Source organism: Bos javanicus, chromosome 8, assembly GCF_032452875.1.
Source record: "Bos javanicus breed banteng chromosome 8, ARS-OSU_banteng_1.0, whole genome shotgun sequence".
Taxonomy (NCBI): Eukaryota; Metazoa; Chordata; class Mammalia; order Artiodactyla; family Bovidae; genus Bos; species Bos javanicus.
In genome coordinates this window covers 12,066,969-12,089,418 of record NC_083875.1, presented here as the reverse complement: position 1 = coordinate 12,089,418, position 22,450 = coordinate 12,066,969, and the positions used below count along the sequence as shown (strand labels likewise).

The window sequence follows — 22,450 nt, the reverse complement described above, 5'->3', positions numbered from 1 at the left end:
CAAGGATCTTAGGTGATGCAGTTGTAAAGAATCTGTCTGCTAATGCATGAGACACCAGTTCCATCCTTTGGTGGGGAGGATCCCCTGGAGCAGGAAACGGCAACTCGGTCCAATATACTTGCCTGGAGAATTCCAGGGACAGAGGAGCCTGGCGAGCTGCAGTTCAAAAAGAGTTGAAGGAAAAGAACACGGGGAAGGATAACAAAGCAAAGTAAATCTGACAGTCTTTTGCTCTAGAGTTTCTAAAATACTTCTGAAATGTCTCCAGAAAGCCTTTAAAGCAAAGTGTGCTGTAATTTCTGTACTTATTTTTATTGCAGCATTTCATTCCGTTGTATACTTTCACATCAACTAAAGTACAGTGTAAGAAAAAACTATCATGTGACTAAACAATTTTCTACGTTCTGTTTTCCAGATTAAAAATGGCCAGAAAAAGTAGGTGACTGACCATATTATTATTTAGCCTGTCCAGTTTTTACTTATTGTTAGATAATTCAGTCTCAAATTGTACAGAGAGAATGGCACAGGTTGGGAAGAAACAGACAACACATATGTGAGTAAACTTTATTACTTTTCCAGAAAATACTTTAAATAAGTTGGTAATGTAGCAACAAACTTAGGCCCATACACCTTTGAAATTTTAAAGTAATCTTCAATGATGTTGATCGGGAAATTCTTTCATGGGTGGGATTACTTCTCCAGTCTCCAGAATTGTATCACCCTAGAAAAACAAAGGTGCATTAGTGATAAATCTTGTCAGCAGAGGTAACAGTTCCCCTTCGAGCTCATCTGGAAAACCTAGCTCAGTTCTGGCATTCAAACTTTAAAAATGACATAGGTAAAATAGAAGCTGTCTAAAGATAAGAAACCAGTATCCAAAATCTTAAGGAATAAGGAACAAATAGGGGAAGTTTTACTCGAACCAAACAACCACAAAGAACATGAAAGTTGTGTTTACAAAGTGACAGAAGGATGATCTTTATTTGCTTGGCCCCCCAAAATAGGAGAAGCCCTAGAAAGAAGTTGTGGGAAACAGCTTCACTTCAAAACAAGGTGGTATATATTCCCAGCAACTAAATATGGTAGGCAGCCGCCAGTTACTGTTTGGCTCGGAACAGATATTAGAGACAGACCTGCAGACTTTGCCCAGGCAGCTGGTCCAGCTGTCTTTCCAGCTTTCCAAACCTAGATACAGCGTGTGTTGCAGAACAGGAGGGGACTTTAAAGCTAGAACCAAGTAGTGTGAATCTTGGAACCCTCCACTGACAAGCTGTATAATTTTAGGCAAAGTACTTAGTTTTCACTTCAGCTCTCTCTTTAAGACAGCAGATTCCATAAGCCTCACAGTCCATGAATTGACTGAGTAGGGCAGAATTATCCCATCACCACCTGCCATTCCCTGTCCTGGTTGCTCAGGACTATAAACTTGTATTAGTGTAAGCCAGTAAACATTTTGGGGAAAACCTGTTTCCACAGCTAGCTTTACCCTGACACAGAAATTAATAACCTAAACTGGTATGAATGCTGCTGTAATAAAAATTGAACTATATGGCACTGGCTTAGCAAATCTGGCTTCAAGCCACTGGCACTGGAGGCTAAGAGATGGAAACAAAAGGCACTAATCACTTAGAAGCACCAATAACTTAGAGGTTCTAGGAGAAGTACCTGGAAAAAAGTTAGAGTGTGGGTTTAACTACTACACTAATGGCCACCTTAGGAATGTACTTTAAGAAACGTAAGCCCAGGTTAAGAAGTGGCTGATTTGAGAAGAGAAATAAAAATAAGAATCTAAAAATTCAGGACCATGCAATATTAGAAAATCAGATGAATTGTTTCTGAATCTCTAAAGAGTAGGAGCTAACACTGAGAAGATTCTGAGAAGCCCATAAAGCTGAGTAAACACAGGGACCCAGCACCATGCAAAGATCAGACTGAAGCCAAGGTAGCCCTTGAGCCAGAGTATGTCTCAGTGGCTTCCACACAGCTGCCACTGAGTAGACAGCAGCAGGGTGAGGACAATGGAATGAAAGAACTTGGTAACTATGTACAAACCACAGATACTGGCAGGTGGGGCTGACTAGAAGCACAAAGATTAGACTCCTACCAAGTTTTTCTTTCCATGCCTGCCAAATGTGAGAACTAGATGGTCCAAGAACCCAAACATACAGAAACAAAAGCCTGTGATTGTTTTCTCTGGCCCTCAACCTTCTGTGAACCTGAGGTGGACTTTAAAGGCTGTACAACCCTAAGAAGGGCATGTTTCACAGTCCTCATTTTAGATGTGGTCTAGATCGATAAAGAAAAACAAAGGATGCGCCCCCGTGACGCTCCCCCCCAGGAGTCAGGAAGAACAATGAACAAAGGTGTTTCCTCCAGAAGCAAAATCAGTCCCATTCAAATAACTTCCCACACACAGGGGTTAGGAGTCTTCACAGTGTTTGACCAGTGGGGTTTCAGAACCAAGTGACTGCTATGCTGTCCACAGCGTAGCATAGTAATGGCCGTGGTTGGGGGGACAAGGGATACAGTTCACTTGTCATTGATCCTCAAATCTCTAAGAGAAGAATCTCCAAAATTAACCCTGACAGATATTACTGTGCATCATCTGGCAGTCTAAGGTTGCATTGATGGAATGGGATCTTGGGGTTTCTCCCAAGGAAAAGGTCTTGTGTTACATGTGTGGGAAGAAGGAAGCAGAGAGCCATTTGTTGACTAGAAAGATAGACTGTGGCAGAGACTCCAGGTATGGGAGGCTGGGAAATATAAAAAAGCACAAAGATACCTGGGTCCATAAGAATAAGTCCTGGCCAATAGGACTTGAAGTGATGTAAGCTACATCCAAGCTTAGACCTTAAAATCATCCTCTGAGATATTCAACCCTGTGATCTTGGAGCTGCATATTCTCAATGGCCTAACTATAATTGTCTGATCTATACTAGTCTGTGATATCAACAGGAAATAAACTTTTGGTAAGCCATTGAGATTTGGGGGTTTATTTCTTACTGTCTATCCTATTCCAAGGTATGTACAGATGAGCACTCTTCAGGTCCTCAAAGGAGCAACTTCTCAAATGGGTCAATGGTACAGAAACAGGAAAGAACCACAGTAGCAAAAAATACTGGTCTTCTAAAGAGATCCTCCTCCTTTTCCTTCAAACAGTAATGGCAAAATAAATAACAAACATATAAATGGAAGAATAAATAAATTACCTAACTGGTTGAAACCAGCAAGATAAATGAGGCTAACTGGGCCCTGACAAACACCAATTATACACAAATACAGAAGAAATCTCCTTTTTCCTAAAGCAGAATTCCAACTGGAAGAGTTAACCAATTTTGGTGGTTCTCCCTAAAATTCCCTTCTGCTGCAGTTGTCAATGGATTATTGTTACTATGTCATTTGATGGAAGCAAGAATCTACAGTTTTGTCTTCTAGAAGTACATAAGTTAGAGATTGATGGTAATTCATTATCTGTGACTAGAAATGGGAAAAGAACATAACATGTATTTGACTCTGCTAAACAATAACCTCATGAACAGCCAGCAAAATACCAACTGACTAATAAGTAACCTTTTAATGGTAAAAAAAAAATCATTTTAAATTAGGTTAATAGCCTACATATCCATAGTGTACAATTTAAAGCACACAATAACATTTTAAATTCACATATGGAGAGATTATGGTCAAACTGTCACAGGAAATGATAATAAGTCTGAAAATAATAAAAGAATTCAGTTGCTCTTGTAATGCCCAGGTGTCTGCTCAGGACAGTGCCCTAAATCCTTAACCCACATGAAACAGGGCACCAGTGAAAAACTATTGGGACTTTCAATTCACTTTAGGACTACAAAAGTCACACAAGTTTTACAGCCAGGGTGAAAAGAATGTGCCCATGTCCTAGGTTTAACTCCAGTTGCTACATCACACTATTTCCTCCCTTTTTTTTTTTTTAAAGAGTATGCAATAGGTACTTAAAACTTTCAGCAAGAAGAATTTTAGTCTAATGATCATTTGGGAAGGGAGAGAGAAATATAAGCAAAAGAAAAAGTAGATGTTTTAAGACTTACTGGAAATATTCTGGGCTTCTTTTCAACGATGGTATATGGTTTTGTCTGCAATAAAAGTAATTCTGTTAATTATGGTTTTAGAGTTTTTTCTAAAATACATTGATCATATCCCAAATTTTTACTAAGCTTCAGGCTCATATATTCAATTATTTACTCAAGACTACTTGATCAAACAGGCATTGCAAACTTAGCCAGGCCCAACACTTAACATCCCTCAGCCCCAAACTATTCCCAATCTCTGCAACAGTACTTTCATTCTCCTAGTTACAAAGGCCGAAACCCCGGGCTTGGTAGATCCTGCTGACTCCACCTTGAGGATTTATCCTGAATCTCAGTGCTTCTCACCACTTCTAATATACTACTACCCTTGTCCAAACTGCTCCCATTTTTTCACCTACTAGTCTCTTGACTTCTGCATGTGCCCTCCTACAGTCTATTCTCCACACTGCAGAAAGAGTGATTTTTTTTTTTTATATTTATTTACTTGGCTGCACTGGGTCTTAGTTGCAGCATGCAGGATCTTTAGTTGTGGCATGCGGGCTCTTAGCTGCAGCATATGGGATCTAGCTCCCTGACCAAGGATCGAACCTAGGCCCTCTGAATCGGGAGCTCAGAGTCTTAACCACTGGACCACCACGGAAGTTCCTACAGTGATTAAGATGCATCACTCCTCTGCTCAAAGTTGCATAATTCTTAAGAAAAAAAAAAAAAGCCAACGTCCTTGGCCAACTCTCCGATCTCATACTACCTCCCCCCACCGCACTGCCTGCACTGTAGTCGCAGTGGCTCCTCTGCGTTAGTACAACCTGTAAGGCCTGCCTGTGCCTCAGAACCCTCCCACCTCATGATTCTTCTGCCTGAAGCGCTTTTCTCCATATCCTCAGTTCATTAACGTTTTTCAAAGAGCATTTCCTCAAAGAAGCTTAATTAGAATAGCAGTGCCTGTCATTCTCTAGTCTTTTACCCTTAAGTTTTTCTTCTACAGACTTAACCACCTCCGGTAACATTATCTTGCAACATTTGCTTATCTATTTACTGCCAGTCTCCAAGACTAGAACAAACATTTCATGAAGACAGGGACTCAATCTGCCTTGTTCAGTGCTGTATCCCTACAGTGTTTAGAACAGTGCCTTGTACACAGGAAGTGCTAAATAAATGTACTTATTAAGCACACACATCTGTACAAGATACCACACCAGAAATTTAAAAGATTATTGGCATGATGTAAGACTTAGGCAAATTGGAATCAAAAGCAGGAGAGAAGCTCATAAAACAATGTGAGGACATTCAAATGTCTCTAAAAACTGCCACCAGAGGCAAGAAGATACTGAAATATCTTCACAGAGAATGTTCAATTTAATGCAGCATAAAGGTATTAGCTGAAGTGAACTGGCTATAACAGTACTGAGGATGCAGGCCTACCCAAACCAAGAGAAAGAGTAAGGTAAAGGAGAGGCCTGTGGACATCTACTGACCCCAAACCTGTACTTATGTCCATCTGTCCAGGAAAAATCATCTAGAAGTATAAATTCCTCAGATAAGCCACCATATCAATGGCTCAAATTGTCAACCCAGCAACTGCAGGTAGTTAAAATCTTTTTCTCTGAGGAGATAAGTATTTCTTCCATCCTAGAAATATTCAGTTAAATATAGCTATGACAAGGTAAATTAAGCCAGGGTATAAACAGGTGAATGTCAAATTTAATAAGGATTCTAGTTAAAATGCATTTAAATGTGTGAATTTTAAATTTAAAAAGATTTTCCTTTGAGTCTCAGTGAACTCCGGAAGTTAGTGATGGACAGGGATGCCTGGCGTGCTGCGATTCATGGGGTTGCAAAGAGTCAGTCACGACTGAGCGACTGATCTGATCTGAACTGTTTTTCGCGATTCATGGGGTCGCAAAGAGTCGGACACGACTGAGTGACTGATCTGATCTGATCTGAATGTGTCCTGTAAAATTCAGCAGTCCCCAACATTTTTGGCACCAGGGGTCAGTTTCCTGGAAGATAATTCTTCCATGGGGGTGAGGCAGGGAGTGGTTTCAGGATGATTCAAGCACATTACATTTACTGTCACTTTATTTCTATTATTATTACATCAGCTCCATCTCAGATCATTATTTCTATTATTATTACATCAGCTCCATCTCAGATCATTAGGCATTAGAACCTGGAGGTTGGTCCTGAGGTTGGGACCCCTGTCATAAATACTTAAAGATAAAACTGAATATATAAAATATATAAATGCAGCTTAAAACATTTAAGAGAATTTGATGATGTTTGTAAGTGGAATTGTTTTATGGAAATTCAATTTGAATTATCCAAAGATAATAAGAACAAAGAAAAAAGACTGTTCATATTTTACTAGATGTATTATCTAGTTAACAGAATTTTAAAATTGAATTAAAAAAATCAAAAGTTTTTAAATTTGAAACTAAGAAATTGAATATTAATTTCTATTTCAGGTAACTGGAACAGTTATTCCTGCACATAAAAACCACTCTTAGATGTTTAAAAAAAATTTCACAGACAGTAACATTTTTTCTTCTCTAGGGTCCTGCATGTTAAGACATTGAAAAAAATAAGAGGTATAATTATACAAGGCTACCCTCATAGCTCAGTCAGTAAAGAATCTGCCTGCAGTGCAGAAGACCCAGGTTTGATTCTTGGGTTGGGAAGATCCCCTGGAGAAGGAAATGGCAACCCACCCCAGTAATCTTGCCTGGAGAATCCCATGGACAGAGGAGCCTGGCGGGCTGCAGTCCATAGTGTCGCAAGAGTTGGACACAACTTAGTGACTAAACCACCACCACCAGGATACAAAGCCGGCTGTGGACGTGTAGGTGAACATGGATACAAAACTTTGTTTAAGCTCGTCAACGACAGAAATGTAAACCACACTCTGACCCTTAGCCATGCACTGTTCACCCCCTTTCCATGGCTGAAGAACGATTTTCTGTTGGTTTATAAAATGAAACACTAACCCCCAGTTCTTCATCCCCCTGGCCTCCACTAATCTCATGTTTCTACCATGTGAGACAGCCCACGTCCACTCAGACTTCCACAGAAACTGACCGGGCAGCACACGCGCCTAAGCACATTTACCTCCTCCCCATCTCCAGAAAGCCTTCCTTCACAAAGTCCTACTTATAACTTAAGTTGTGGAGGAAGAAATTTTCCTCTACCTTTCTAGGCTCTTCTGGTTGGTCTAAGAATTAAGTTGACATGAGACAGATTAATAGGAGAAAAGCAAACAAAATTCAGTAACATGTACACATGGGAGAGACCCAGGAGAACCAAGTAACTCCCCAAATGAGTTAAATACCATCTTAGGCTAAAGACAAAAAAGGACGCTGGGAGTAAGTGTTTGGGACTTCATTGGAGAGGAAGGCAATTCACATGGAGATGGAAAAGCAAAAGTTCGGGAAACAAACGTCTGCTGGACCATGAGAGACGATGGAACACAGTAGGGAATTTCAACAGCCTTTGCTAGGTTCCTTCCTGTCTACCACATCTAGAGTTCATATTATAGTTATCTATGGTGATAGTTCCCTTCTTGGAACAGGTCTTCTAATCTACATTATTTTAAGAAGTTAGTGAAAGTGTTAGTGGCTCAGTCTTGACCAATTCTTGTGACCTAATAGACTGTAGCCCGCCAGGCTTCTCTGTCCATGGAATTTCTCCAGACAAGAACACTGGAGTGGGTAGCCATTCCCTTCTCCAGGGGATGGTCCTGACCCAGGGACTAAACCGGGGTCTCTTGCATTGCAGGCAGATTCTTCACCATCTGAACCACCAGGGAAGCTCTATCTCTTGTCTAACACTGACCAATAGAAACATAATGGGAGTGGCTTATGTCATTTTAATCTGCTTGCCAAAGAGACATTGTGGAGTGGCAAATTTTGCTACCCTGAACTTTCAAGGCTAAAAATTTTAGAGTCAAAATGACTGTGAAATTTTATTTCATCCCCACCTTGCGTTATTTCTTTAAAAAGTATCTTCTGGCTCACTACTACCTAATCAGATTCTCATCAACTAACATCCAGTAAACTGAAACAGCCTCTGCTGATTTGCTTGACATCAGTACTTTCCTCCCTCCAACTCGCCCTACAGTTCTATGTTTTTATGTTTTCCTAAATAGATGACTTCAGTTCAGTAGCTCAGTTGTGTCCGACTCTTTGCGACCCCATGGACTGCAGCATGCCAGGCTTCCCTGTCCATTACCAACTCCCAAGCTTGCTCAAACTCTTGTCCATTGAGTCGGTGATGCCATCCAACCATCTCATCCTCTGTTATCCCCTTCTCCTCCTGTCTTCAATCTTTCCCAGCATCAGGGTCTTTTCAAATGAATCAGTTCTTTGCATCAGGTGGCCAAAGTACTGGAGCTCAAGATCCAACCAGTCCAGGGGACTCTCAAGAGTCTTCTCCAACACCACAGTTCAGAAGCATCAATTCTTCAGTGCTCAGCTTTCTTTATGGTCCAACTCTCACATCCATACGTGACTACTGAAAAAACCATAGCCTTGACTAGACAGACCTTTGTTGGCAAAGTAATGTCTCTGCTTTTTAATATGCTGTCTAGGTTGGTCACAGCTTTTCTTCTAAGGAGTGTCTTTGACTGCAGCATGGCTGCAGTCAAAATCTGCAGTGATTTTTGATCCCAAGAAAATAAAGTCACTGTTTCCAAAATAGATCAAGCCCCCTACACACAAACCTTCAAGTTACAAACTTTCAAAGATGTAAATGTGTCTGCATACCCAATCATGTAAGGCCTGAATGAAATTGCAGCTTGCCCTCCATCTCCTATTGCTGATAATCCTTCAGCTCTATCATCTTCCACCCCCTCTCCCTCCTCCAGTTAGTAACTCTTTTTACTCATTCACCTGATGCCAGCCCCTGTATGTCAGCTGTTGTACTGTACTCCTGTACTTTTCAAGGTACTGTTGTTGTTCACTGTCACTTTTATGTATTATTTGTGTGAAAAATACTATACTGTACTGTTGTACTGTATATTACAGTAGCTCTTTCAAATCCTGAAAGATGATGCTGTGAAAGTGCTGCACTCAATATGCCAGCAAATTTGGAAAACTCAGCAGTGGCCACAGGACTGGAAAAGGTCAGTTTTCATTCCAATCCCTAAGAAAGGCAATGCCAAAGAATGCTCAAACTACCACACAATTGCACTCATCTCACACGCTAGTAAAGTAATGCTCAAAATTCTCCAAGCCAGGCTTCAGCAATATGTGAACTGTGAACTTCCTGATGTTCAAGCTGGTTTTAGAAAAGGCAGAGGAACCAGAGATCAAATTGCCAACATCCGCTGGATCATGGAAAAAGCAAGAGAGTTCCAGAAAAACATCTATTTCTGCTTTATTGACTATGCCAAAGCCTTTGACTGTGTGGGTCACAATAAACTGTGGGAAATTCTGACCACCTGACCTGCCTCTTGAGAAATCCATATGCAGGTCAGGAAGCAACAGTTAGAACTGGACATGGAACAACAGACTGGTTCCAAATAGGAAAAGGAGTATATCAAGGCTGTATATTGTCACCCTGCTTATTTAACTTATATGCAGAGTACATCATGAGAAATGCTGGGCTAGAAGAAGCACAAGCTGGAATCAAGATTGCCAGGAGAAATATCAAGAACCTCAGATATGCAGATGACACCACCCTTATGGCAGAAAATGAGGAGGAACTCAAAAGCCTCTTGACGAAAGTGAAAGAGGAGAGTGAAAAAGTTGGCTTAAAGCTCAACATTCAGAAAATGAAGATCATGGCATCTGGGCCCATCACTTCATGGGAAATAGATGGGGAAACAGTGGAAACAGTGTCAGACTTTATTTTTCTGGGCTCCAAAATCACTGCAGATGGTGACTGCAACCATGAAATTAAAAGACGCTTACTCCTTGGAAGGAAAGTTATGACCAACCTAGATAGCATATTCAAAAGCAGAGACATTACTTTGCCAACAAAGGTCCATCTAGTCAAGGCTATGGTTTTTCCAGTGGTCATGTACGGATGTGAGAGTTGGACTGTGAAGAAGGCTGAGCGCCGAAGAATCGATGCTTTTGAACTGTGGTGTTGGAGAAGACTCTTGAGAGTCCCTTGGACTGCAAGGAGATCCAACCAGTCCATTCTGAAGGAGATCAGCCCTGGGATTTCTTTGGAAGGAATGATGCTAAAGCTGAAACTCCAGTACTTTGGCCACCTCATGCAAAGAGTTGACTCATTGGAAAAGACTCTGATGCTGGGAGGGATTGAGGGCAGGAGGAGAAGGGGACAACAGAGGGTGAGATGGCTGGATGGCATCACTGACTCGATGGACGTGAGTCTGAGTGAACTCTGGGAGTTGGTGATGGACAGGGAGGCCTGGCGTGCTGCAATTCATGGGGTTGCAAAGAGTCGGACACGACTGAGCAATTGAACTGAACTGAACTGTATATACAGTATTATGCAGTATATATAAAACTGCATATACAGTATTATACTGTAAAAATACTGTACTGTTATACAGTATATATACTGTATAATACTGTGCTATTACAGTACAGTACTTCATAGACCACTGTGTTAGTTGGGTACCTAGGCTAACTTGGTTGGACTTAAAAAAAAAAAAAAAACTGGATTTAATGAATGTGCTCTCAGAATGGAATTCATTCATATGTAGGAGATTTACTGTATATCACTTTATCAACTCACTCCCCTATTTAAAAATGGAAAGCTTCTCACTGCCTGCCACACAGAATTCAACATGCATAAAACCAACCTCCTATCATCATCACCACCACACTCCAGTATAAATAACCTCCTCACCTCATTCAGGTTCTGACACTTTACTCTGGCTTGCCAACTCCATCACTGCCCCAAACCACACTTCTCCCTGATGTCCTCCTCCCCAGGCTTAGGTTCCAATCTCCTACCCCAGGTTGCTGCCGCTGCAGCTCTCCAAACAGGTACACTCATCAACTCGCCACCCCCCCCCGCCACCCATTCAGGACCTAACACTCATCACTGGGTACGAGAATATCCTCCTCAGTCTTTGGGTTATAAAACTCCACGCTGGGCAGGCAACTATCACCACTCTTCTTCCATTCCACTCCCTGAAATGTACTCTTTCCTCACCGTGCCTGGGATCTAACACCCTACACCAAGGTATGCTGGGCTAAGTCGCTTCAGTCGTGTCTGACTCTTTGCAACCCTATGGACTGTAGCCCACACCAGGCTCCTCTGTCCATGGGATTCTCCAGGCAAGAATATTGGAGTGGGCTACCGTGCCCTCCTCCAGGGGATCCTCCCGACCCAGGGATCAAACCCGTGTCTCATGTCTCCAGCATTGGCAGGCAGGTTCTTTACCACTAGTGCCACCGGGAGAGCCCCCACCAAGGTATCCCGAGCCTTTAAAATAAGGCAATAGGCTGAGTTCCATCATCACATGCAGATGTTCTGGACACACTGAATTCTAAAGAAAGTAAGTTGTGAAAAACCAGATAGAACAAAGGAAAAGGAAATGATGACAAAGACCTTTATCCATTTTGAATTCTATCTTATATCAGATCTGTGCTCAATAAAAAAGGAGCAGAAATTCTGTTCTCTTTTCCAGACTCAGGACCCCAATTCTGCACCAGTATTATTAGATCAACTACATTCCTGATCATTAAAACATCATTTCTACAAGGAAATACGATTCAAGTTGTAACCAACTAATATAAAGATTAAATTTTCTGGGACATTCCTGGTGGCTCTGTGTTAAGTGCATCAGGCTGCCAGTGCAGGAGACATGGCTTCGATCCCAGATCTGCGAAGACCCTACATGCTGCAGGGATGCCCGTGCATCACAAATACTGAAGCATGCGCACCCTCAAGGCTGTGCTCTGCAACAAGAGAAGTCACTGCAGTGAGAAGCCTGCATGCTGCAACTAGAAAAAGCCCCCGCGAGAAAAGTCCGTGTAGCAATGAAGACCCAGCACAGCCAAAAATAATACATAAATAAACTTATTTTTAAAAATTAACTTTCTGAAAAACCATGCATTAGTTAAGTTTCATTAAACCATCTACTGAAAAGGATTCAAAGTAATTCAAGATCAGTTATAAGGTCTTGAACTTATAACTTATAAGTTATAAGATCAGAGGAGGGTAAGGCAAACCCATGGAGGAAATAATTTTGTACAATATTAACAATATATTCTGGGATTTCCCTGGTGGTCCAGTAGTTAAGAATTTGCCTGTCAATGCCGGGGACACAAGTTCCAACCCTGGTCGGGGAAGATCCCACATGCCATGGGGCAACTTAGCCTATGTGCCACAACTACTGAGCCCACTGCCCTAGAGCCTGTCCTTCGCAACAAGAGAAGCCACCACAATGAGAAGCCAGTGCCCTGCAACGTAGAGCGGCTCCCACTCGCTGCACCTAGAGAAAGCCTGCCCACAGCAACAAAGACCCAGCACAGTCAAGTATACTCAAATAAATAAATATTTTTAAAATAAATAAATTCTGGAAAACACATACTTAAAGCATACTTACAGTCACGTGATACTTGAGATAATAATGAATAATCCAGACAGGAATAAGTACATGAGTAAAAGCAAAGATACTGTGTCGATATGTCTTATAGATCTGGAGGAGAAAAAAAATACATGAGATAAATAGATTTCTCACTTTTTTTTTGCCAAACTACAGTAATATATGCATAGATGCATGCCTTTAAAAAGACTTCTAAAAATATCCTTAATATAAATTTATGATAAAATATGGCATTAAAAAATGAGAGTAAGTTTCACTGATTTAACCAGAGTAACCAAAACTATAGAATTTTCAGGTAAACTCATTTCCCTGATTTATCAACTTCAGATACGCACGATCAACACCATTTATCAACGTCAGATACGCATGATCAACACAACACATTCCACGTGTAGGGTGGACAACCTTGAGTACACTAATGCTAGAAAAAGAATGTTTTACCTACTGGGATAAGGGTGGCCCAAGCTCACTTTGAGGTGCCTTTACACATGCTGTTTTTAAAAAGAAAGGCAAAGGACAGCTAAAAATGGAGTTTTTCCATGGCAGCCAATTTCAGTGAAAGAGACCTATCCTTTCAGGGAATGGATAACCTAGATTATAAGTGCTATAATAGATATGATTATGGAAGAGAACGTTAACTCTTAAGTAAGGCAAGACAGATTTCAACAAATGATTATTTCCTTAAATCACTGGCTGTCAATTTTCAATCAGTGGCTGCCAGTGAGTAATATCAGAGATACAAACTGGGAGAGGGGAGGAGAGTTGAATTTTACCACCATAAATTAGCATTGAATACGTTCTTTGACAGACTTTGTAACACAGTAAGAAAGTAGATACACATGGATTTCAAAGTGAACTCCTTCTATTACTAGCCCTGTGACCATGGGTAAATCACTGAATTTTTGTAGGTCTCCATTCCCACACACTTACAATAAGGATGAGGAAAGTTTCTACATTACAGCAGTAAAAACTTAAGTTTTTTATTTATTTTTAAATTTAATTTAATTTTACTTTTTAACTTACAATATTGTATTGGTTTTGGCATATATCAAAATGAACCCGCCACAGGTATACATGTGTTCCCCATCCTGAACACACATAAAAGTGCCAGGCACAAAGTAAGCACCCAAGTGTTATTTATTACCACTATTATTAGCCAAAGTCCCAAGGAATTCTGAGATACAGTATTCATCAGCCATAACTGATGTGACTTAACAACGGCTTTAAGAAAATGTGAAGAGACCCCGAAAATAAAGACAACACTTGAATGATCTTCTGCAGAGTAAAGCCCAGGAATGACACCCTTAAACAAAAGAATGCGTTAAATGTACATGGTGGTTAAGGAAGTTCAGTTCAGTTCAGCTCAGTCGTGTCTGACTCTTTGCAACCCTATGGACTGCAGCACGCCAGGCCTCCCTGTCCATCACCGACTCCCAGAGTTTACTCAAACTCATGTCCATCGAATCGGTGATGCCATCCAACCATCTCATCCTCTGTCGTCCCCTTCTCCTCCCGCCTTCAATCTTTCCCAGCATCAGCGTCTCTTCAAATGAGTCAGATCTTCGAATCAGGTGGCCAAAGTATTGGAGTTTCAGCTTCAACATCAGTCCTTCCAATAAACACTCAGGACTGATCTCTTTTAGGATGGACTGGTTGGATCTCCTTGCAGTCCAAGGGACTCTCAAGAGTCTTCTCCAACACCACAGTTTAAAAACATCAATTCTTTGGCACTCAGCTTTCTTTATAGTCCAACTCTCACATCCATACATCACTACCAGAAAAACCGTAGCCTTGACTAGACGGACCTTTGTTGGCAAAGTAATGTCTCTGCTTTTGAATATGTCTGCTGCTGCTGCTGCTGCTGAGTCGCCTCAGTTGTATCCGACTCTATGCGACCCCAGAGACGGCAGCCCACCAGGCTCCCCGGTCCTTCGGATTCTCCAGGCAAGAACACTGGAGTAGGTTGCCATTTCCTTCTCCAATGCATGAAAATGAAAAGTGAAAGTGAAGTCGCTCAGTCGTGTTCGACTCCTAGCGACTCCATGGACTGCAGCCTACCAGGCTCCTCCGTCCATGGGATTCTCCAGGCAAGAGTACTGGAGTGCGGTGCCATTGCCCTCTCCGTTGAGTATGTCTAGGTTGGTCCTAACTTTCCTTCCAAGGAGTAAGTGTCTTTTAATTTCATGGCTGCAGTCACCATCTGCAGTGATTTTGGAGCCCAAAAAAATAAAGTCTGACACTGTTTCCACTGTTTCCCCATTTATTTCCCATGAAGTGACGGGACCGGATGCCATGATCTTAGTTTTCTGAATGTTGAGCTTTAAGCCAACGTTTTCACTCTCCTCTTTCACTTTCATCAAGAGGCTCTTTAGTTCTTCTTCACTTTCTGCCACATAGGTGGTGTCATCTGCATATCTGAGGTTACTGATATTTCTCCCAGCAATCTCGAATACAGCTTGTGCTTCATCCAGCCCAGCATTTCTCATGATGTACTCTGCATAGAAGTTAAATAAGCAGGGTGACAATATACAGCCTTGATGTACTACTTTCCCGATTTGGAACCAGTCTGTTGTTCCATGTCCAGTTCTAACTGTTGCTTCCTGACCTGCATACAGATTTCTCAAGAAGCAGGTCGGGTGGTCTGGTATTCCCATCTCTTTCAGAATTTCCCACAGTTTATTGTGATCCACACAGTCAAAGGCTTTGGCATAGTCAATAAAGCAGAAGTAGATGATTCTCTGGAACTCTCTTGCTTTTTCGATGATCCAGCGGATGTTGGCAATTTGATCTCTGGTTCTTCTGCCTTTTCTAAAACCAGCTTGAACATCTGGAAGTTCATGGTTCCCGTATTGTTGAAGCCTGGCTTGGAGAATTTTGAGCATTACTTTACTAGCGAGTGAGATGAGTGCAATTGTGCAGTAGTTTGAGTATTCTTTGACATTGCCTTTCTTAGGGACTGGAATGAAAACTGACCTTTTCCAGTCCTGTGGCCACTGCTGAGTTTTCCAAATTTGCTGGCACAGCATCATCTTTTAGGATTCGAAATAGTTCAAATGGAATTCCATCACCTCCACTAGCTTTGTTTGTAGTGATGCTTCCTAAGGCCCACTTGACTTCACATTCTAGGATGTCTGGCTCTAGGTGAATGATCACACCATCGTGATCATCTGGGTCGTGAAGATCCCTTTTGTACAGTTCCTCTGTGTATTCTTGACACCTTTTCTTAATATTTTCTGCTTTTGTTAGGTCTATACTATTTCCGTAGTTTATTGAGCCCATCTTTGCATGAAATGTTCCCTTGGTATCTCTAATTTTCTTGAAGAGCTCTCTAGTCTTTCCCATTCTATTGTTTTCCTCTATTTCTTTGCACAGACCACTGAGGAAGGCTTTCTTATCTCTCCTTGCTATTCTTTGGAACTCTGCATTCAAATGAGTATATCTTTCCTTTTCTACTTTGCTTTTCGCTTCTCTTCTTTTCACAGCTATCAACAGCATATCAACAGAACCTCTTCTTTTACAGTAATTAACATGAAGCTGCATTACCAGCTAGAGGATTATCCTGCTTTCGGGTAGTCGAGTGTAGTGTTGGTCTGTGTAATCTCAACCTCAAAAATCACACAAGTGTCCTTGGATACTAAAATCATTGAATTTTAACTCTAGTGAATCCTTGGCCATCCTTCTGAGGAAAGGTTTCCTCAGTCAAAAGAAAGGCAAACCTGTACGTCCTGTATGATCTAGGCAGAGATTCGCCTCCTTCTTATCACACTTGAGAGCCAAAGGGCAAGACAATCCCAAAGCCATACAAGCTCCGAACTCCTGACTTCCAGTGCATGACTCTTGGGACCAGACGGAGTCCCAGACAAGCCTCAGTCTCGACTGAACCTGACTCTCCCTTGGGGAACTTCCGGGGGCAACGCGGCTATAGCGAACAGGTTGTCTCAGCAGCCAGGCCGTGGACTGCGATGGGACGAGAGTGGGTTGGGGTTGGGAAGGGCGGTCACTCACCACGTTCTTCCAGAGAGCTCCGTCTTGCAAAAATTTATTCCAGAATCGCTCCACAGGCGACACCCTCTGCGGAGGCAGCACGGGTTCCCGGGGGCTCAGCTCCTGATCTTTCAGCCATCGCCTTCTTAGCTCTCGCAGCTGCTGCAGCCGCAGTTTCTCCTCGGGCGTATACCCCGACATGTCGCTGCTGATACCAAGGCAGCAAGAGACGGCGCGCACCCGAACCAGGGTCTTGTCACTTACGCGCGCTCCCGCTCTGCAAAGCGACCTTGCGAGGACGCCTGGGAGCGGCGCGCCGTTATAACGTCACTCTGCTCCTGCCTCCGAGCGACTCCAACCTGCACGTAGTGGCTGGGCATGCGCAAAGCCCTGCACACCTCGCCGGCTGTACTGGTCTAAATTACCAGAAGGGGCGGCGGCGGGGATTCTCATTCTTCCAATATCCAGCACACCAGTTCTTCCTTAACAGAACCTCTAGTCTTTCGACCTCTCATACTCTTCAGGTAACTAAGCGGCCCCCGCCCCCGCCCTACGGACCTACAGAGTCTGTGGAGACGTTAAGTCTTTTGTCAGTGACTGGAAAAGTGACCCTGAGCAGCTGTCTCAGTCTGTTCCTTCATCTGTTGCTGTTATTGTTTAGTTGCTAAGTCGTGTCTGACTCTTTTGCGACCCCTTGGACTGTAGCCGGCCAGGCTCCTCTGTCCATGGGATTTCCCAGGCAAGAATACTGGAGTGAGTTGCCATACCTTTATCCAGGGGAATCTTCCTGACCCAGGGGTCTGCATTGCAGGCGGATTCTTTACAGCTGAGCTACTGGGGGAAGCCCTTCCTTCATCTGTACTGTAGAAGTAAAAAGAATCTCAATATATAGCAGAGTTGTACACATTCACCCTTTGATCCGGTATTCTCACTTCTAGAATTCTATCCTAAAGATATAGTAGTAAAAGTACATGCAAGATTGTTCACTGCAGCACCATATATATAATAAAATATGGAAATTCCTCAACAAATGGCTAGTTGAATAAATTGTAAACGAACGTAATGAAGTGAGTGCCTGAAAACATAATATTGTTCAGTGAAAAAAAAAGCTACGTGGAGAGAAGTGTACATACTACCTTTTATCCAAAAAAGGGAGGACAGTAGTAATGTTATATATAAATTTGCCTATGAAACGCCCTACGGACTATGGCCAACCCAGTAACCATGAATATCTCTAGCTCCTAGATTGTGATCTCTAAATACCATCTTCAATTAAAAGGAGCCAAGACTCCTTAGAGTAGTTAGTTGTTCTCGAAACATTTTGTTCCCTAAATCTCTTTAAATTCTTAAAATTGTGAGAGGGTCCCAAAGAGTTTGTTGATGTGGGTTATATCTATTGATGTTTAGTGCATTAGAAATTAAAACATGTAAAAACAAAAAAAATCTGTTAACAAAAACTACTTAGAAGAGTGCCATTGTAAATTTTTCTAATGTCTGGCTTAATAAATGACAGCAGAATTCTTAAAACTGCTTCTACATTCAATCATAATATCATACATCATGTAACCTTGGGGAACTCTGTATATATTTATGAGACAAAAAGAGTTTAAAAGAGCAAATAGCATCTTAGTATTTTTATGAAAATAATTGTGACCACGCAAACCCCATGATAGGATTACAGGGATGCCCAGGGGCTCCCCAATCACACTTTGAAAACCATCACTTTGGAGAAATAACTAATTTCACATTGGGGTTGGAAATGTAAAATAAGCCTGGAACATCTTATCTTAGCTGAAGGCAGGAAGGTTTTTAAAGACTAGTAGGGTGGTGTCAAAATGATTGAGGAGACAACTTGAATAGACTTACACTGGTCAAAGATGGAATGATTTGAGCATCAGTAAGTATTGTGACTTCAGTGGGTGAATGAAAAATATCAGATACATTTACATACATGATTTTTAAAATGATTTATGATTTTTAAAAATCATGATTTTTTTTCACTATGATTTAAAAAAAAAAAACCTTATTGGTCACTTTTTGATGGTGTTAGGGAAAGTGAAAGTGAAAGTGAAGTCGCTCAGTCGTGTAGGACTCTTTGTGACCCCAGTCCATGGGGTGTTAGGGAACCAACTCATTATTTTGAAAACTAAAAAGCAGAGGGAAAAATCAAGCGTTTTTCTGGCCTCATTATATAAATCATAAAGTAACAAAATAGTTGATAAGGAGAAATTTATTCAAAAAATCTAAAAACCTAATAAGAATAGATGGCATATTTAGAATATTACTATTTCGCAAACATTAGTTTGTTAATGAATCAATGCCCAGATCACGAGGTTGAGATCCTTGACAGAGAGCAACTGCGCCCCCTGGTGGAAGACTACCTCACTGCCTGTGAATAAGCCTTGCTAAACAAAAAACTGAACCTGAATCTGATCAAGTTTCTAGATCTAACCACTCATTTACAGGAAACATAGGAATAACATCAGAATGATATTAATACATTATGAAAAATCTAACTTGTAGAAACTTCAGACAAGCATCTCAGATTCTTTAAAAGAATATATGGAGGCGAGAGAGAGAACCTATAGATTAAGAGAAACAACAATAAGAAAACAAACAACCCAATTTAAAAACTGGCCAAAGATCTTAGCAGACACCTCACCAAAGAAGATATACAGATGGAAAGTAGGCATACGAAAAGATGCTCCACATCATATGTCATCAGGGAAATGCAAATTTAAACAATGCCACTACACACCCATTAGAAGTGCAAAAATTTGGAACACTGACAACATGAAATGCTGTGGGAGAGGGTTGTGGAGTAACAGGAACTCTCATCCAATGCTGGCAGAAATGCAAAATGGTATCACCACTCTGGAAGGCTGGAGGTTTCTTACAAAATGAAAATTTCTCTTACCTTAAAATCCTACAATTTTGTTCTTTGGTATTTACCAAAGGAGTCAGAAACTTACATCCACACAAAAACCTACCCACAAATGTTTACAGTACCTTTATTTATACCTGCCCAAACTTGGAAGCAACCAAGATGTCCTTCAGTAGGTGAATGTTTAAATAAACTGTGGTACATCCAGACAGGGCTTCCCTAGTGGCTCAGATGGAGAGAATCTGCCTGCAACGTGGGAGACCTGGGATTCAGTTCCTGAGTTGGGAATATCTCCAGGGAGATACTCCTGGAGAAGGAAATGACAAGTAACTCCAGTATTATTGCCTGTAGGATTCCATGAACTGAGGGATCTGGTGGGCTACAACCCATGGGGTCATAAAGAAAGAGTCAAACACAACTGAGAGAATTAAGTGTGCAATAGCATTATATCTTTAAAAACAAAAAAGGAAATACGTTAGCTTTAAAATACTTTATTGGGCTTTCCTGGTAGCTCAGCTGCTAAAGAATCCACCTGTAATGCAGGAGACCCTGGTCTGATTCCTAGGTTAGGAAGATGCCCTGGAGAAGGGACAGGCTACCCACTCCAGTATTCTTGGGCTTCCCTGGTGACTCAGACGGTAAAGAATCCACCTGTAATGCAGGAGATCTGGATTGGGAAGGTCCTCTGGAGGAGGGCATGGCAACCCGCTCTAGTATTCTTGCCTGGAGAATCCCCATGGACAGAGGAGCCTGCCGGGCTACAGTCCATGGGATCGCCAAGAGTCGGACACGACTAAGCACAGTACAGCACATCCAGAAAATGGCATATTATTCTGTGCTGAAAAGAACTGAGCTATCAAGCTGATGAAAATACATGGAGGAATCTTACTGGCATATAGCTAAGGGAAAGAAGCCAAACTGAGAAAGTTACATGCTGTATGATTCCAACTACATGATGTTCTCTAAAAGACAAAACTATGGAGACAATAAAAGATGAGTGGTTGCTGGAGGGGTTGGGGGAGATAAACAGGAAGAGCACAGAGGATTTTAGGGGAGTAAAAATATTCTGCATGATACTATTATAATGATGGATGTGTTATCATACATTTGTCCAAACCCACTGAACTCACACCACCAAGAGAAAACACCATGGACTTTGTATGAGGTGATGTATCCATGTAGGTTCCATGTAGGTTCGTCGTTGGTTTAAAATAAAAGCGCTATTCTGGTGAGAGATGTTGATAATGGGGGAGGCTACACATGTGTGAGAATAGGCCATATACCTCCGTACTTTTCTCTCAATTTTATTATAAACCTAAAACTTGTCTAAATATTTTTTTAAAAGAGAGATAGTGAGGGAAATTTGGACCCTTTCTCAATCTTTTATGATAATAAGAAATTACTTTTCATTCTATATGTTATGATTTTGTGGTTGTATTTTTAAAGGGGCATTCTTATCTTTTAAATTTAACTTCTGAAATACTTATGAATGAAAGGACAGTAGCCTGCCAGGCCCCTCTGTCCATGGGATTCTCCAAGCAAGAATACTGAAGCGGATTGCCATGCTCTCCTCCAGGGGACCTTCCAGACCCAGGGACCAAATCCAAGTCTCTTATGTCCTGCATTGGCAGGCGGATTCTTTGCCACTAGTGCCCCTGGAAAACCTGCAATTTACTTCTAAATAATGAAAAATTAGTAATGAGTTGGTAATGCTTGAAGCTGACTAATAGGTAAGTGGGGGTTAATTATACTCCTCTCATATACTATTTTGTATATGAAATCTTTTAAAAGATTTATGCCTTGAAGTAGTAAGCAAATTGTGTCTTTAAGCTCTTATTAACCCTCATTCTGTCTTATAACAGCTTAGGTGAGAGCTCTCATCTCTCTTATGATGAGATACAATCATTTGATAGTCATATTTGTGTAAGTCCCTGAGTGTTTAACTACCCCCAGAGGGGTTGTATAAAGCATTGATAGCCTAAATAAGTGTTTTCTTTGTGAGTAAAAACAGGGCTTCCCTGGTGATTCAGTGGTAAGGAATCCACCTGCCAAGCAGGAGCTGCAGGAGATGCAGGTTCCATCCCTGGTTTGGGAAGATCCCCTGGAAAATAAAATGGCAACCCACTCCAGTATTCTTGCCTGGGAAATCCCTTGGACAGAGAACCCTGGCTTGTTACAGTCCATGGGGGTCACAAAAGATTTGGACACAACTTAGCAACTAAACAACCAACCAAGAATTAAAGACATCTAGGAGAAGGCAATGGCACCCCACTCCACTACTCTTGCCTGGAAAATCCCATGGGTGGAGGAGCCTGGTGGGCTGCAGTCCATGGGGTCGCAAAGAGTTGAACAGGACTAAGCGACTTCACTTTCACCTTTCACTTTCATGCATTGGAGAAGGAAATGGCAATCCACTCCAGTGTTCTTGCCTAGAGAATCCCAGGGACGGGGAGCCTGGTGGGCTGCCGTCTATGGGGTCGCACAGAGTCGGACACGACTGCAGTGACTTAGCAGCAGCAGTCGTTTCTTGAATAGAGGGTCCTTATTCTGACTTGCTCTGGAAATTTACCACACTTTTCCCCACTTCCCACCACCACCACATTTAAAAAGGGGGGGGGAGGGGAAGAAATCAGTATTGTTTTGGAAAATATGATCTTATTCCACTGGTTAATGCCTAGCACATTTCCACCCCTTTCCATTTACCTATAGCTGTGAAATCCATCGAGATTAGTTAAATAAAAACACAGCACAATTAAGGAGCCTGTCCCTCTCAACACACCTGGGAAAGAGATGGTTGAAATTGAGATGGTTGGCCGCACTTGGATAACTACCTGATATTCCCACAAGAGGGCACTCTAAGCTTCTGAAAAATCATAAAATCTAACAAAGGGAGTTTTATATAAGGTCTCATTAACAAGCCCATAAGGCTGGGAAAGAGCTAAGGAACAGTGAGCAGGGAAAATAAGGGGTCAGGAGATAAAGTAAGAAGTT

General features: G+C 41.6%; 1 protein-coding gene across 1 annotated transcript; it reads right to left on the bottom strand.

The window, feature by feature from the left end:
- Nucleotides 1-550: 550 nt before the first annotated feature.
- Nucleotides 551-16,904, bottom strand: NDUFB6 (NADH:ubiquinone oxidoreductase subunit B6). Its single transcript, XM_061425091.1, has 4 exons — nt 16,597-16,904; nt 12,592-12,684; nt 4,068-4,112; nt 551-721 (listed from the first exon to the last, which is right to left on the bottom strand). Exons 1-4 carry the CDS (start codon nt 16,774-16,776, stop codon nt 653-655), a joined length of 387 nt encoding a protein of 128 aa, XP_061281075.1. The 5' UTR covers nt 16,777-16,904; the 3' UTR covers nt 551-652.
- Nucleotides 16,905-22,450: the final 5,546 nt, after the last annotated feature.